The sequence below is a fragment of the Giraffa tippelskirchi genome, chromosome 5, assembly GCF_054371585.1.
Source record: "Giraffa tippelskirchi isolate mGirTip1 chromosome 5, T2T-mGirTip1v1.2.pri, whole genome shotgun sequence".
Taxonomy (NCBI): Eukaryota; Metazoa; Chordata; class Mammalia; order Artiodactyla; family Giraffidae; genus Giraffa; species Giraffa tippelskirchi.
The window spans coordinates 158,103,902-158,118,721 of NC_137279.1; the positions used below are offsets into that span (position 1 = coordinate 158,103,902).

Here is a 14,820-nt window from a genome sequence, read left to right on the forward strand (position 1 = left end):
TTGTTCTTCTAATCTTTGTGTGATTATTAATAGTTTCCCTTATTTTAAAAACTAGGTGTTGTTAAGAGCAGTTTTAGGTTTGTAGGAAAATTGAGCTGAAAATACAGATATTTCCTATTTATCCTCTGTCTTCACACATGCATGACACCCCTCATTTTCAGCTTTTCATATAGGAGTTGCCATCACTTATCACAATTGATCAACCTACGCTGATGCTTATTATCATACAGAGTCTATAGTTTACATTGTGGTTCTCTCTTGGCTGTACATTCTCTGTAACATGACTTTGTACTCTTAAAAGTTTCCTACTTTTGCAGTGAATTAATATATCCTGTAGATAAGGCAAAGATATTGCCTATCTCAAGTATCAGGAAGAGAAAATAATTTAGTTGCATCTGAAGCCTATTTCTAATCCTATATCCTGTAGATAAGGCAAAGATATTGCCTATCTCAAGTATCAGGAAGAGAAAATAATTTAGTTGCATCTGAAGCCTATTTCTAATCCCTGGTCTGCTACCCATTAGCCATAAAACCTTGGCCAACCACTTAATCTTCCCACTTTCCCTTTCCTCGTCCACTTGTGGTTGTTTGAGATTTTAAATGGTAGTATAACTAATTGATCTTGTCATCTTTGTGGTGACCGTGTGTGTGTGTGTGTGTGTGTGTGTGTGTGTGTGTGTGTAAACATTTTGTAAATTGTGAAGTAGTATTATTGCTGAGAGCACCTTAAGGTCAAGGACATGGCTTAGTCATCTGTGTACATGACATATGCTAACAGCTCAATATATGTTGTTGACTTAAAATGTGAGTGTATGTTTACATGAATATTCTATATTTGTTGTTTTTTGATTGGCCATTTAACTTAATGATCCTTTATTTAGGTAAACTTAAAAGTATCTTTTATATGCTATGTGTGTTTGGAATTTAATAATGAATAAGACAATCTTTGCCTTTGAAATTAATAGAGTGTTGTTTTTTCACTTTAGTTGTATAGAGTTTCAGTTCAGTTCAGTTGCTCAGTTGTGTCCGACTCTTTGCGACCCCATGGACTGTAGCACGCCTGGCTTATATCGTGTACCTATTGATTTTCGTTTAGCTCATTTAATATGGACAACAAGTCTATAAAGTATGAAAATCAACTTTCTAGGTCATTTAATTATATCAAACCTAACAAATAATTATCCTCATCTTTAAAATAAAATAAAACTCTCAAAGGTAAATAGCTTGCCTAAGGTCATAAACTAAGTGACAGAACCAGGATCTTTTGACTTCTAATGTAGTGTTCTTTATATTATACCATAGCTCTTTCTAAGACTTACTGTTGAAGAGAATGGAGCTTTTAACAATGTGTTTGTTACATTTTTAAACCTGTAGTCTTTGGACAGCTACCATGGAAGCTAAAAAAAAAACCACAAGTAAACCCAACCTTCCCCCAAACTCATAGGTACAGGGAACAGTTAGGTGCAAGGTAGGGGTGGACAAAATGAGTGAAGGGAGTCAAAAGGTAGAAACTCACAGTTTTAAAATTCTTAAGTACTGGAGATATAACTTACATCATGTTAACAAATGTATACTAGAAAGTTGCAAAGCAAGTACATCTTAAAAGTTCTTATCATAAGAGAAAAACATTTGAAACTACTCATGGTCATGGATGTTAACTAGACTTGTTTTGATCATCATTTTGTAATACATGCATGTATTGCGTCATTATTTTATACACAAGAAACCAATATAATATTGTATGTCAATTGTGTCTCACTTTAAAAAAATAATTGAAGTTCTCATCTTCTTAAAATTAAAATAATTCCGTTTGCAATTCTTATTTATATTTGGACACTTAATAAGCTAGGTCACCTAACGATAGACATTCTTAACTAAGGAGATGAGAGAAAGTTTCCTGAAAAAAAAAATAAAGTTAATGATAATAATGAAGATAGATCACAGATACTTATTTTGTTAACTGTCTTAATATAGACAAATCTTTTTGCTTTCTTTCACAAAATTTCTTAAAGACAGAGGTTTAAAAATTGAAGAAGTAAAGAGGGACAGAAAGAGAAGGAAAAGGAGAGAAAGCAGAAGCAATATCCGGACTAATCCTTTATTGTCTGTCAAATTATATTTGTTTCTCAGTATTTTTAAAATTTCTGTTTGAACTCGGAATTTTTACTTTCATTTTCCTTTCCATCCTCCCCAGCCAAAGTCTCTTGTTTTTCAAAGAGGAGTAGTAGTCTTCAAGTTGAAAGCTTGAAGTCATGGCTTGATTCCGTTGTTTAAATATATGTATTTCTCCACAATTCTCAATGACTCTCCACTTGTGCTAGATTAATATGAACCACTTCTGTTGCTGCTGCCCCTTAAAGAAGCCCCTATCATTCACTCTGCCTTCTGTTTCTCTTGGGAGAGAGCCCCTATGTTCTCCTCTTCTGCTTTCTGTGGACCAAAAGAAATAATTACTTTCAGAATCTTCCTTAATTTGTAGCTTTTATTTTTGTGGTCATAAGTGCTGTGGAGAGAAATAAAGTAAATTAAGAGGAAAGGAAGTGGTGGAAAGTTGAGGAAGGCCTTTCAGCAGAGGTGATGAATAACTGGCCAGTGAAAATTTGTGTGAAAAACAATCAGGTAAAAGGAGCAACCACTATTGTGTACATCCTAAATCAAGAGCATATGTAGTGAAACTACACACAGACACAGACACAGACACACACACACGATAATGGTAGTATAAAGAAAGGTGGAGAAAATAAAATCATATCATAAAGTCTTATAAACCATGGTTAAGAATTTCAGAAAGTCAGAATTAAAAAGTTTGCTTATTTAAGAAAGTGTTTGGATTTTTTATATTACATTTAGCAAATATATCCTATAACTGTTGTGAACATTTTTAATAAAAAGCACCATTGTCAGGTTTTGTTCCATTTGTACTGAGGATAAAATGGCTGTGTTAATAAAATTATTAACATTATGTAATATTTCTTTTTTAAAATTTTATTTATTTATTTACTTATCTATGGCTCTTCTGGGCCTTCATTGCTGCATGGGCTTTTGTCTAGTTGTGGTGAGCAGGGGATACTCTGCAGTTGCGGTTTGTGAGCTTCTCATTTCGCTGGCTTTTCTTGTTGTGGAGTGCGGGCTCTGGGGCGTGTAGTCCTCAGTAGTGGCAGCACATGGGCTCCGTAGCTGCGGCTCCTGGGCTCTAGGGCGCAGGCTCAGTAGTTGTGGTGCAGGCTTAGTTGCTCTGCAGCATGTGGGATCTTGCTTGATCAGGAACCAAATCCATGTCTCCTGCACTGGTAGGTGGATTCTTTACCCCTGAGCCACCAGGGAAGCCCTGTAGTATTTCTTATATGTTTGCAAATATACATGAATGTGGTCTAACTGAAACAACATTTTTAAAGAAGGTTTTGAAATTTGTTTGACAGAGAGAAGCCCATCTGGAAGTGCCTTTGGAAGTCAAGAAAATCTGAGGTGGAGAAAGGATATGACTCACTGGCGTCAAAACACTGAGAAGCTTGACAAGTAATAAACCTTCAATTTTATCTTATTGATGGGCATGTTGAAGTTCAAGTGCAAGAGGAAAATGATTACTTTCAGTGTTATTTTATATAATTAGGCATTCAAATTTTAAAAATCAGAACAGTTATATTTAATTTTTCCATTTTGGATTAAAAACAATTTGGGGGAAGAATTTATCATATGGTATAGTAAAGCAAAAGGTTACATATTTAAATGTCACCTTATTTTCCCCAACAATTCCCCCTGGAAAATGGATTGAGCAACTATTTTTGAAATGTCACTATTTTGGGTGTCACACTGAAACTAAATATTTCAAGGAGTATAAAAAATTAGAAAATTATCTTTGCTCTCTTAGAGCTTAAAATATAGTTAAAGACAAAACACTACAAGTCTTCTGTTTCTAGTATGGAGACAAACTAGGTACACTAACTGACCACTCTATTGCCAAAAACAACTAAAAATGCACTTTCGTGAGTCCAGGATCCTAAAGGACTGCATCTTCATAAGGGTAACCGGAAATAAACCCTTCTCACTGCCCAGGTAACCATAGGTAAAATTGCTTGGCTTGAAAATTGCTTGGCATTGTGTCAGGGGGCTGCAATCTTTTCCTGATAATTTCTAATTTCAAATTAGCCCTCAGGTAACTTGATAAGCTCCTAAAACCTTGAGAATATAGTGACCAACTCATTTGGGTTTGCTTAGTACTCTTAATTTTAGCAGTGAATGTCCCAGGGACACCCCCCCCCAAGTCCTGTCCTAAATTGGTCGCCCTGAGAACCATCTTCCGTCCAAACTTTAGAGGATTCTCACAGAGAAGCTTTCAGAAATATTAGCTCTCCTACATGCTCAGTAGCTCAGTCATGTCTGACTCTTTACGACCCTGTGGACTGCATCCTGTGAGGCTTCTCTGTCCGTGGGATTTCCTAGGCAAGAATACTGGAGCAGATTGCTGTTTCCGTCTCCAGGGGGGTCTTCCTGACCCAGGGATCAAACCCACATCTCCTGCTTGGCAGGCAGATTCTTTACCAGGAAAACCAGCTCTCCCACAGTAAAATCATAAAACACAGGAAGCAAGGCCCTGTGGGAGCCAGCAGAAAGAGAAGCAGCAGGATCAGTACCATATAGATAAGTTTGGGATTGGCAGAAACTGTCTTAGTCTCTTTAGGCTACTATGACAAAATAACACACACTGGGTCACTTTTAAATAACAGAAATTTATTTCTTATGATTCTGAAGGCTAGGGAGTTCAAGATCATTGCACCAACAGATTCAGTATCTGGTGAAGGCCCTTTTTTGGGTTTATAGGCTTCTTGCTGTGTTCCCTTATGGTTTAAGGACAAGGAAATTCCTAGGGGCTTCTTTTATAGAGGCATTAATCTCATTCATGAGGGCTCTGCCCTGATTTTCCAATCACCTTCCAAAAGCTGCACCTCCTAACACCGTTACCTTAGGCATTACATTTTCATTGTATGAGTTTGGCAGGAAAGACGCATACTTGGACCAGAGCAGATGCTGTATATAACTGTGTTAAAATTTCTTGAAGTTTGAGTGTCTGCTTTTCTGTCTTTTTTGTCCAAGTCCATTTCTTTAATTATTTTTCCATATGTATTGTGTTTTTTAAAAATCACAAAGCACTGAGAGACTATGTTATTAGTATATTGCTTTACTTCTGCACTTGTATTATGTGTTCTCTTTGCTTATCTTGCTATGTTTAAAGGAAGCCATTTTCCTTTTCTTTTTGGTATTTTTCTGATTCTTTTGGTTTAAACATCTTGTTTTTCGTGTGTCTTCACAAAATCTCACTGGAATTTTAAGTTTAAACATTATGTTTCTTTTCCAATTTAATTCTAACGTTGTATTTTCTCCTTAAATTTATAAAATGTAAATTCACAAACTGTTCTCTTTAGTGGTAGTAATAAAGATTCAGACTTTAATTAATATCTAACTTTGAAAAGTTAACATTTAATATGTCCTTGTATTTTTGCTTTGATTTGTATATATATTTTTTGGTCTATTTGGATGTAGTTTCCATATATGCATTGTGATTGAAATGTCAGCTTTACTCATAAATCGTATATAGTCATTTAATTTTAATTAAATGGTACTTTGGTAAATGTTAGTGTTCAAGTAAACCACTTTATTATGTCAAGTTGTTTTATTTCTAATGACTAATTCCATCCAGAATCTCACTGAAGAGTTACTCATTTTCTGTATTAAAATTTTTGTATCAGAAATTTGGGAAAATTAGACAAAACTTTATTTTTAAGAAAGTTCTTTTATCCTAAATAACTATGTTGGAAATCCCTGAGATGGTCATAAATACTAAGCATTGTGGGTGCTGCTCTGCCTGAAATGGTCATGAATACTAAGCATTGTGGGTGCTGCTCTGCCTGAAAGCAGCCCTAAACACAAGCGTACAGAGCACCACCTGGTGTCTGTACTGTTCAGAACAAAACAGTGTTTTCCTGTGTTGGCTGTAACTCTCTGAAAGCTAAGTATTTATGCCTTTAGTGGCACTGTAGTACTGTAATGGGGTGAGAAAGTCTGCATTGGCATGTTTGACAAATGTAGATTAAAACAAAACATTTTTCAACATGCAGAATATTTTTCTTATTCACTTAATAACTTTGCCCTCGGGCAGCTATTGGAAAAACTCTTCCCCTGGAAAAGAAAAATGATTCTAAGGTTTTTCAATTTCTGTACATCTTTAAGTCTTTTGTGAATTTCACATCTATTGGGTTTTCTAAAAGATAAAATATAATTTCTTCTCATCTTTCGTTTTAGGTCAAGAGCAGAGATTGAACACGAAGCACTGATTGATGGCAATCTGGCTACTGAAGCAAATCTAATCATTTTGGATACATTAGAGATTGTTGTTCAGGTAAAAACACTAATTTAGAGGAATTTAAACTAGTATAGATTTGGTAAATCAGGGTTGGGGAAAAAGGTATTTATTGAACCATATAATTATATTTAAATATCAGTAGATCCTAAAAGTTATGTCCTTGCTCCTCTTTTTTTCTCATTTAAATTCTGTCCTTTCTTTTTTCTCCTTTTCTTATCAAAACCCTTCTCAGCTTCTTTTCCTTGAGTAGCTCCTAGACCTTCCATTATCTTTTTCCTATTAAAATTTTTATTTGTTGATTTTTACATGTTCTATCTCTAACCAGATTATAGTTAACATCTCTATTTTAAAACTGCAGACAGTTTCTGTAACAGAATCCAAAGAGAGCATCCTTGGTGGGGTGCTAAAAGTGCTACTACACAGCATGGCCTGTAACCAAAGTGCGGTTTATCTACAACACTGTTTTGCTACCCAGAGAGCCCTGGTTTCAAAGGTGGGTTATTTTTGTGCCTGCTGTCTTGTCAGACTTTGTTTTCTTTACTAACGTTGTCTAAGATCATTTGATACATTCATTTCTTACATCTTAAATATGTTTATAGATAAAATTTTAGTAATAACCTAGGACTTGATCCTTCTTTGCCTTTCCTCTACTGCTTATCCTTTGGAATTTCTTTCTTATTTGGACTACCTTTAACCAGTTTCTGGATTGAAAAAAAGAAAAAAAAGAATAGTTCTGATGTGGAGAAGGGCCTGAAATTAATAGCCTGTTTTAAATATTGGGCTTTTGTGTTTTCATCTTATTTTATCTATTTCTTATTGATGTGCATTATCAAGAATTAGTGTGTCAGTTGTTCAGTCCATTGGAATTAGCTTATCCTAGGTAAATGGAAAGAAAAGTACTTGGTTTGTTTGTTTAGCTACTTCAAATATTTATTTCCTATGTTTGTTTTCCTTTAAAATACAGTATTCTTAATCTTGAAGGTATCTATTTCATCTTAGTCATCTTAAGATGAAACTTAGCCAGTGAAGATAACATATACCATTTTGTAATAGTAAGAACATTTCATGCTGTGCAGCAAAAAACTAACATAATATTGTAAAGCAACTATATTTCAATAAAAATTAATAAAAAATTTTATCATAGACTTATTATGTGTTACTATAGTAAGTGTTTTATTCACATTATCTAATCTAAGGTAGTCATACAGTCCCACATAGGCAATATTATTAGGCCCATTTTATGGAAGAGAAACCCTTTGCAAGGTCACAGTACTAACATAATCCATATTCAAACCCAGTCTGTCTAGTTCTCTGGTCCATTTTATTAACCAGTAGCAAATATTATCTCTTAAGCATTCTTTCAGTTCCTGGGCTACACTAACGAATCTCTTCATCAGGCTATATTAACATGTATCTGAAGCATCTACTACATAAATTCAGTGGTGCTTTGTTTCTTTACAGTTCCCTGAGCTCTTGTTTGAGGAGGAAACAGAGCAGTGTGCTGATCTATGCCTCCGGCTTCTACGGCACTGTAGCAGTAGCATCAGTACCATACGGTCTCACGCTGGTGCCTCCCTTTACCTGCTTATGAGACAAAACTTTGAGATTGGGAATGTAAGTGTTTTATCCTAGGATTGTATCTTTGGATCCATAATGAAATATAACTTCTGTAGGTATCTGTTAAATGGGTTTGGGGAGAGCGTGACATTTTGGAGTGTATTTTGAGTCTAATCTTAAGACTGTTTCTTTTTCTCATTCTGTGGATAACTTATAAAAATCCAAATCTCCAGTTTTATTTCATATACTAAGAATAACGTATAGTAGTACAAATTTGCAATGGCACCCCACTCCAGTACTCTTGCCTGGAAAATCCCATGGACGGAGGAGCCTGGTAGGCTGCAGTCCATGGGATCGCTACGAGTCAGACACGACTGAGCGACTTCACTTTCACTTTCCACTTTCATGCATTGGAGAAGGAAATGGCAACCCACTCCAGTGTTCTTGCCTGGAGAATCCCAGGGATGGGGGAGCCTGGTGGGCTGCCATCTATGGGGTCGCACAGAGTCGGACACGACTAAAGCGACTTAGCAGCAGCAGCAGTACAAATTTAAACTACAAATGTATGTTGAGTGACTGTAAATTGTAATTATTATCATTAAGTGAAGTGAAAGTAATAATAAGAAAAATTAAAAGTTTAAACATCTTTGCTCGATATTTCATGATTATATGCCACTTTTAGAAGAATTCCATGTCTTCATTTATGGTTTTTTATTTGATTATAGATTTATGTGCTGTTTTTTCCCTAGCTTTTTGAGTCAAATGTTTAATTCATTTATTCTTACTCATGTAATTAAGGTCTAGAATATTGCATTGTGTACTACTTTTGATGTCTCATTGGTTCTAATATCTAGTATTTTTAGTATTCTTTGTTTCTATTCAATACATATTTTGTAATTTCAGTTTGTATTTTCATTTTAACCTGAAGTTTTAAAGTTTTGATGATGATGTTGTTCAGTTGCTCAGTCATGTCCTAGTGACCCCATGGACTGTAGCACACCAGGCTTCCCTGTCCTTCACCATCTCCCGGAGCTTGGTCAAACTCACGTTCATTGCGTTGGTGATGCCATCAAACTGCCTCGTCCTCTGTCATCCTCTTCTCCTTCTGCCTTCAATTTTTTCCAGCATCAGGGTCTTTTCTAATGAGTCGGCTCTTCGCATCAGGCGGCCAGAGTATTGGAGCTTCAGCTTCAGCATCAGTCCTTCCAGTGAATATTCAGGATTGATTTCTTTTAGGACTGATTTGATCTCCTTGCAAAGTTTCAAAGTTTTGATGATAATTTTTGGTTTTTGTCTGTTTGTTTGTTTTCTGGCTATCCTGTGGCTTGCAGGATCTTAGTTCCCAACCAGAGATTGAACCCAGGCCCTCAGTAGTGAAAGCGTGGAGTCCTAACCATTGGACTGCCAGGGAATTCCCAATCATTTTTAGTTTTACTGCAGAGTGATCGTAGTACAATTAATATGTCTCCTTTTTGGTACTATGGGTGTGTGTGTTTGTGTATTCAAACATAAAATGTTTTTATAAATGTGTTACACAAGCATTTAAAAAGGGATACTTTATTTTTGTCTCTTTGGTTGACTAAAGGAAATGATTTAAAGCCTACATATTGTCAATTCCTCCTTTTGGTCTTATTTGATAAAGTGATATTCATAACTGTTTGGTATATTGATAACTACTATTCATAACTATTACATCTTACTATGAATTATTCCCTTTAGAATTGAAAAGGACTCTGAGATGGCTTAATTTAAAATTTCTATATTTTTGACCTGACTTCTGCCTTGTGTAGTATTGATATCTCTACTTTCTTTCTAATTTGAATGTGGCTTAGGTTATCTTTGCTTATCCTTTCGCTTTCACTTTTTTGAATCACTTTATTTTAAATGTGTGTCTCATATACAACATAGAGTTGAGTTTTGCTTTGTAATTCAGTTTCTAAGTTGAATTAAACCTTTCATACTTGTTATTATATTAGCTACATCCTGGATTTGTGTTGTATTATTTTGTTATGCTTCCCCACTCCTCTCCTTAAAAAAATCTGTTGGTTGTTTTCATCTTGTACATGGTAAGTTCACCTTAAAGTTTATATTGCTTTAATAGTTACCTTTCTAATTATGTAGTACCTTCAGTCCTCTGTTTCTTTAATCATACATTCTCAGTGGAGGCAGTATTGCTGCCAGCCTAGTGGGTATTGGTTCTTAGCTATCACAGTGGCTTCCCTTGAATTCTTGTATTTCTATGATTTTTTTCCTTCCTAAAGTTAATGGCTTCATAAATTTTTTATAATTCAAAGTAAAATATTTTAATTAGAATTTTCATCTGTTTCATGACCACATTTTCCTATTAAGTGTTCTTTATATGGTATTGCACTGATCTTCTTTACCTTTTTGTTACTCAGCATAGAATGAGGCAATTTATATTGGCCCAGGTATTTGTAGGACAATCTATTTCTGTCCAGCCCTTTGAGATTTTTTTGGTTGTTTTTTTCTCAAGACAGATAGTTTTATCACTTTAAAGTGAGTTTCTTATTTAAATTTAAAACAAGTGTTTTTCCCATTATTTCTTAAATCTGCACCCTAGGATTCCTCACTATTTGCTATCCCCTCCTTGCCTTCCATTGAAGCTGCTTCCTATTTAGCTTGTCTTGGCAGCCCTTATGCATTTTTCTAATATATAGATTATATCAGTCTCCTCATTTTGCTGAAATAGAGTTTATGGACTTTTTTTTTCTATTCATCTTTTATTTTTATATGAAATGCAGGAGAATAGGAGCTTGCTATCTCACACTGTCCTATTTTTACTGGAAGCCAAGTCTTCTCTAATTCAGAATAAAGAATCTAGTTACTTTATAGATCTTATTTAGTTTTTGAAATAAGAGTTCCTAAAATTTGACTACACTTGGGAGTTTTTCCTCTGTTATTTTAGGAAAGCTTTATATTAATACAGTTGGATTAAAAATGGGTAATTTATCATGTTAATTTCATGTAGTACCTCTAAAAAGGAATAGGTAACTTATACCTCACATGATTTTATATAGATTGTATATTCAAGAGATATTAGAACTAAGTATTGAATTGTGTTCTAGGTACTGTGGTAGGCATTGGGCAAACAGATAAAAGGAAACTTATTTTAAAGTAGCTTAGCATCTACTAGGGTAGGAGATGAACAGGTAATATTCAGCTAGTAATAGTAAGTACCTACTTTAGATGGTTTTGTGAGGATTATATAAATTAATATTAAGTAACACACTTATTGTATCAGTAACTGGCTCTGAGCAAATGTTCAATATGGGTTTGCTGTTGATACACTGAGAGATAAGCACAGGGGACTGTATAAGCACAGAGAAAAAGAGCATATACTCTCAAAGAGGGTTTCAGGAAGAGGAGATGCTTGAACTAAGGATGAAGAATTGCCCAGGCAGATGGAGAAGTAGTGGGTAGACTTTTTAGGTAACAAAAATGGCACATACATAATTAGGAAAGCATTGAGATGAGAGAAGGAAACAGGCAAACAGAGAAGGAAACTTTTTTTAGCACTTCTTAATTATTACGGCTCAAAGAGAGAGTAATAAGAGATAAAATTGTAATTGAAATGTTTAGATTAAGCTGTCATTGGACAGATACTTGTTTATCACTCTACTCTCAGTTCCCACCGTATAGTTTGGCATGTTTATTTGGTCAAATACATGAATTTTATCTGCAAAGCTTTGAGCAGTCATTGAAGTATTTTAAGAAGAAGACTGGTATGTACATTCAGGTTTACATTTTTCAGAAATTTCCCTGATGCTACTTAGGGGGTAAGGAAAAAGAAAGATTGGTTAGGAAGTTATTGCAGTAATCCAGGTAAGAAATGATAAGGGCATAAAGTGGCATTGAGAATGGAGAAAGAACAGATTGGAACAGATTAGAAGATGGTGTAGATTGAGTTTATAGTATGAATAATGAATGGGCAGAATGGCTACGGAATGACTCCTGGTTTGGGGCCTGTGTAACTGACTACAATAGTAGCACCATTTATTTAATCAATAGGACAGACTTTATTTTCTTGGGCTCCAAAATCACTGTGGGTGGTGAGTGCAGCCTTGAAATTAAAAGATACTGGCTCCTTGGAAGAAAAGTAATGTCAAACCTAGACTGCATATTAAAAAGCAGAGCTGTTACTTTGCCTGCAAAGGTCCATATAGTCAAAGCTATGGTTTTTCCAGTAGTCATGTACAGATGTGAGAGCTGAACAATAAAGAAGGCTGACTGGTGAAGAATTGATGTCTTCGAGCTGTGGTGCTGGAGATGTTGAACTTGAAGCTCCAATAGTTTGGCCACCTGATTCAAAGAGCCAACTCATTGCAAGAGACCCTGATGCTGGCAAAGATTTTAGGCAGGGGGAGAAAGGGATGACAGAGGATGAGATGGTTGTATGGTATCACCCCCTCACTCAATTGACATGAGCTTGAGCAAGCTCCAGGAGATAGTGAAGGACAGGAAAGCCTGCTGTGCTGCAGTTCGTGGGGTCGCAAAGAGCTGGATACCACTTAGGGACCAAACAACAACAAAGGTTGTCACTGATAACCTCTTAAAAGTGGTTTCATAGTGGGGAACGGTGAAACAGAAATGAATTTACACTAAAAAAGGAAGAATGTAAACTCTTACACTCATCATTCCAAAGAATATACCTTTAAGTTACTTTGTACAGGATGTGAGTTAAGTTATACTTTTATCATAGCAGTGGACGTAATTAAATCCCGTGGAGTGTAGTGACCACATCTGACACTTAAGAATTTTGTGATGTTGGTTAAGTTCTTTAACATCATCTGTAAAAATGGTGTTATTGTTAATAACATATACCTCATAGTAGGTCAATGTAAAGTCTAGGCACAACTTCTAATTCAAGTCTAACCCACAATTTTTTTTTCAACCTTGTTTTGTAGGCTGTTAACACAGGAATATTCTAAGCTTTATATCCATTTAAAAATAGGATTTCAATACTACACATTTCATTACTTTTTCAAAAATATTTTTCCTAGAATGATGTTTTATACTAACTTTTTCTTTATAGGAAGTTAAAAAAATAGACACTTCCCCTTTAAGCTTTTCCTTTATTAAATATTTGCCTGGCAATTTCTCTGTTACAGAACTTTGCCAGAGTTAAAATGCAGGTAACCATGTCACTGTCTTCCTTGGTGGGCACATCTCAGAATTTTAATGAAGAATTCTTAAGACGTTCTTTAAAGACTATACTGACATATGCTGAAGAAGATTTGGAATTGAGGGAAACAACATTTCCTGATCAGGTCAGAAATGCTACTTTTTAGAGCATGAACTGAAATAGGAATTGTAAATAGGCATTTCCCAAATTATTAAATCAAACTTTAGTTTTTCCTGGCAGAACCTGTATTTTTCTTTCAGTCCGTATGTGTCATAGATAGGACTGAATCTCTGTTTTTATAAGCCACCCTTTCTTCTCAGAATGGTTAATGTTTTTGGTGTTTAATTCTGTGAATTTGTGCCAAAAAGAACACTAGACTTAATCAGTATGGATAAACAAAAAACTTTATGATGAAAGTGTTCCCACTGATTTGTGAAACAATAATTTGCCTCAAAAACTAAGTTTATACAAACTACCTTTTGAGAAAATCTGAAAATCGGAAAGAATTTCATTTTTTATTCCTTATATCCCTATATATTTTTTATTTCTACTAGTAGTTCTACTTGTTTCTGAGTGAGAGAAGTGAAAAAATAGTCTGCTGATGAATTTGTATAAAATTTACTCTTCGACCATCTTACCCCAGCATACCCGTACTCTTTAAAACTATATCAAAATTGTATTGTTTGTGTTGAAAGCTTTAGATTTCAAATCTTAAATATCTTCCAAACTAATTTAATGGTTGTGAATAAATGACAGTTGAAGAATGTTTTTCATATAATTCTCTGCTACAGGTTCAAGATTTGGTTTTTAATCTCCATATGATCCTTTCTGATACTGTTAAAATGAAGGAACACCAGGAGGATCCTGAAATGTTAATTGATCTAATGTACAGGTAGCATTTGTTTAATTCACTTATACCCTGTATTGTTGTTGTTTAGCTGCTTAGTTGTGTCCACCTCTTTTTTGACCCCATGGTCTGTAGCCCACCAGGCTCCTCTGTGCATGGGATTTCCCAGGCAAGAATACTGGAGTGGGTTGTCATTTCCCTCTCCAAGTTAACTTCCTGACCCTGGGATCAAACCCACATCTCCTGCAATAGCAGATGGACTTTTTACCACTGAGCCACCTGGGAAGCCTTATGTCTTGTATAATGGGGCTTATGTTAATATGATACACAGAAAACATGAGTTTACAAGAATACAAAAATTATCTGTCATTTTCTAATGGTAATTAAAACCCACTCCAGTATTCTTGCCTGGAAAATCCCATGGACAGAGGAGCCTGACAGGCTATGGTCCATGGGGTGCAGAGTCAGACATGACTGAAATGACTTAGCGTGGCATGGCAATGGTAATTAAAAAATCAAATGTGCTTTATCAGATCCCCTATGACACTTCTTCTTTTAAGAACTATGAATAATTGTTCAGTGTATTTATTGATTATCAAAAACAAGATTTTTAAAAATAATGACATAGTTAAGACTTTGGCATCCTGGGCCCTAGAGTTCCTAGGAAGGCTGAAGACCCACATTTTAAATGTAAAAATTAGTTCTTTAAGAAGAAAACATAGTGTATTAATACTTTATTACAACATTAATTTTTACTAATGTTAGATATGGTTTTTGCCTATAGGCTGATTTATTTGTTGGGTATTTTTAGTATTTTGTAATTCCTATTGTATCTTCAAAGATATAAGTAAAGCTTGACTTTTTCTTTGCCATTTGACCTTCATTTTTTACAGTTTTGGAATTTCTTAAAGACAA

At 35.0% G+C, this 14,820-nt stretch overlaps 1 protein-coding gene across 5 annotated transcripts in view; it reads left to right on the forward strand.

Moving 5' to 3' along the window:
• Positions 1-14,820, forward strand: part of DOCK7 (dedicator of cytokinesis 7) — a 191,952-nt gene that overhangs the window by 145,817 nt on the left and 31,315 nt on the right. For all 5 annotated transcript variants that reach the window (XM_081486625.1, XM_081486620.1, XM_081486621.1 and 2 more), the window contains 6 exons: positions 3,420-3,516; positions 6,298-6,394; positions 6,717-6,851; positions 7,820-7,972; positions 13,045-13,203; positions 13,850-13,950. In XM_081486625.1, coding sequence (XP_081342751.1) covers positions 3,420-3,516; positions 6,298-6,394; positions 6,717-6,851; positions 7,820-7,972; positions 13,045-13,203; positions 13,850-13,950 — 742 coding nt within the window. The remainder of the gene's footprint in view (positions 1-3,419; positions 3,517-6,297; positions 6,395-6,716; positions 6,852-7,819; positions 7,973-13,044; positions 13,204-13,849; positions 13,951-14,820) is intronic.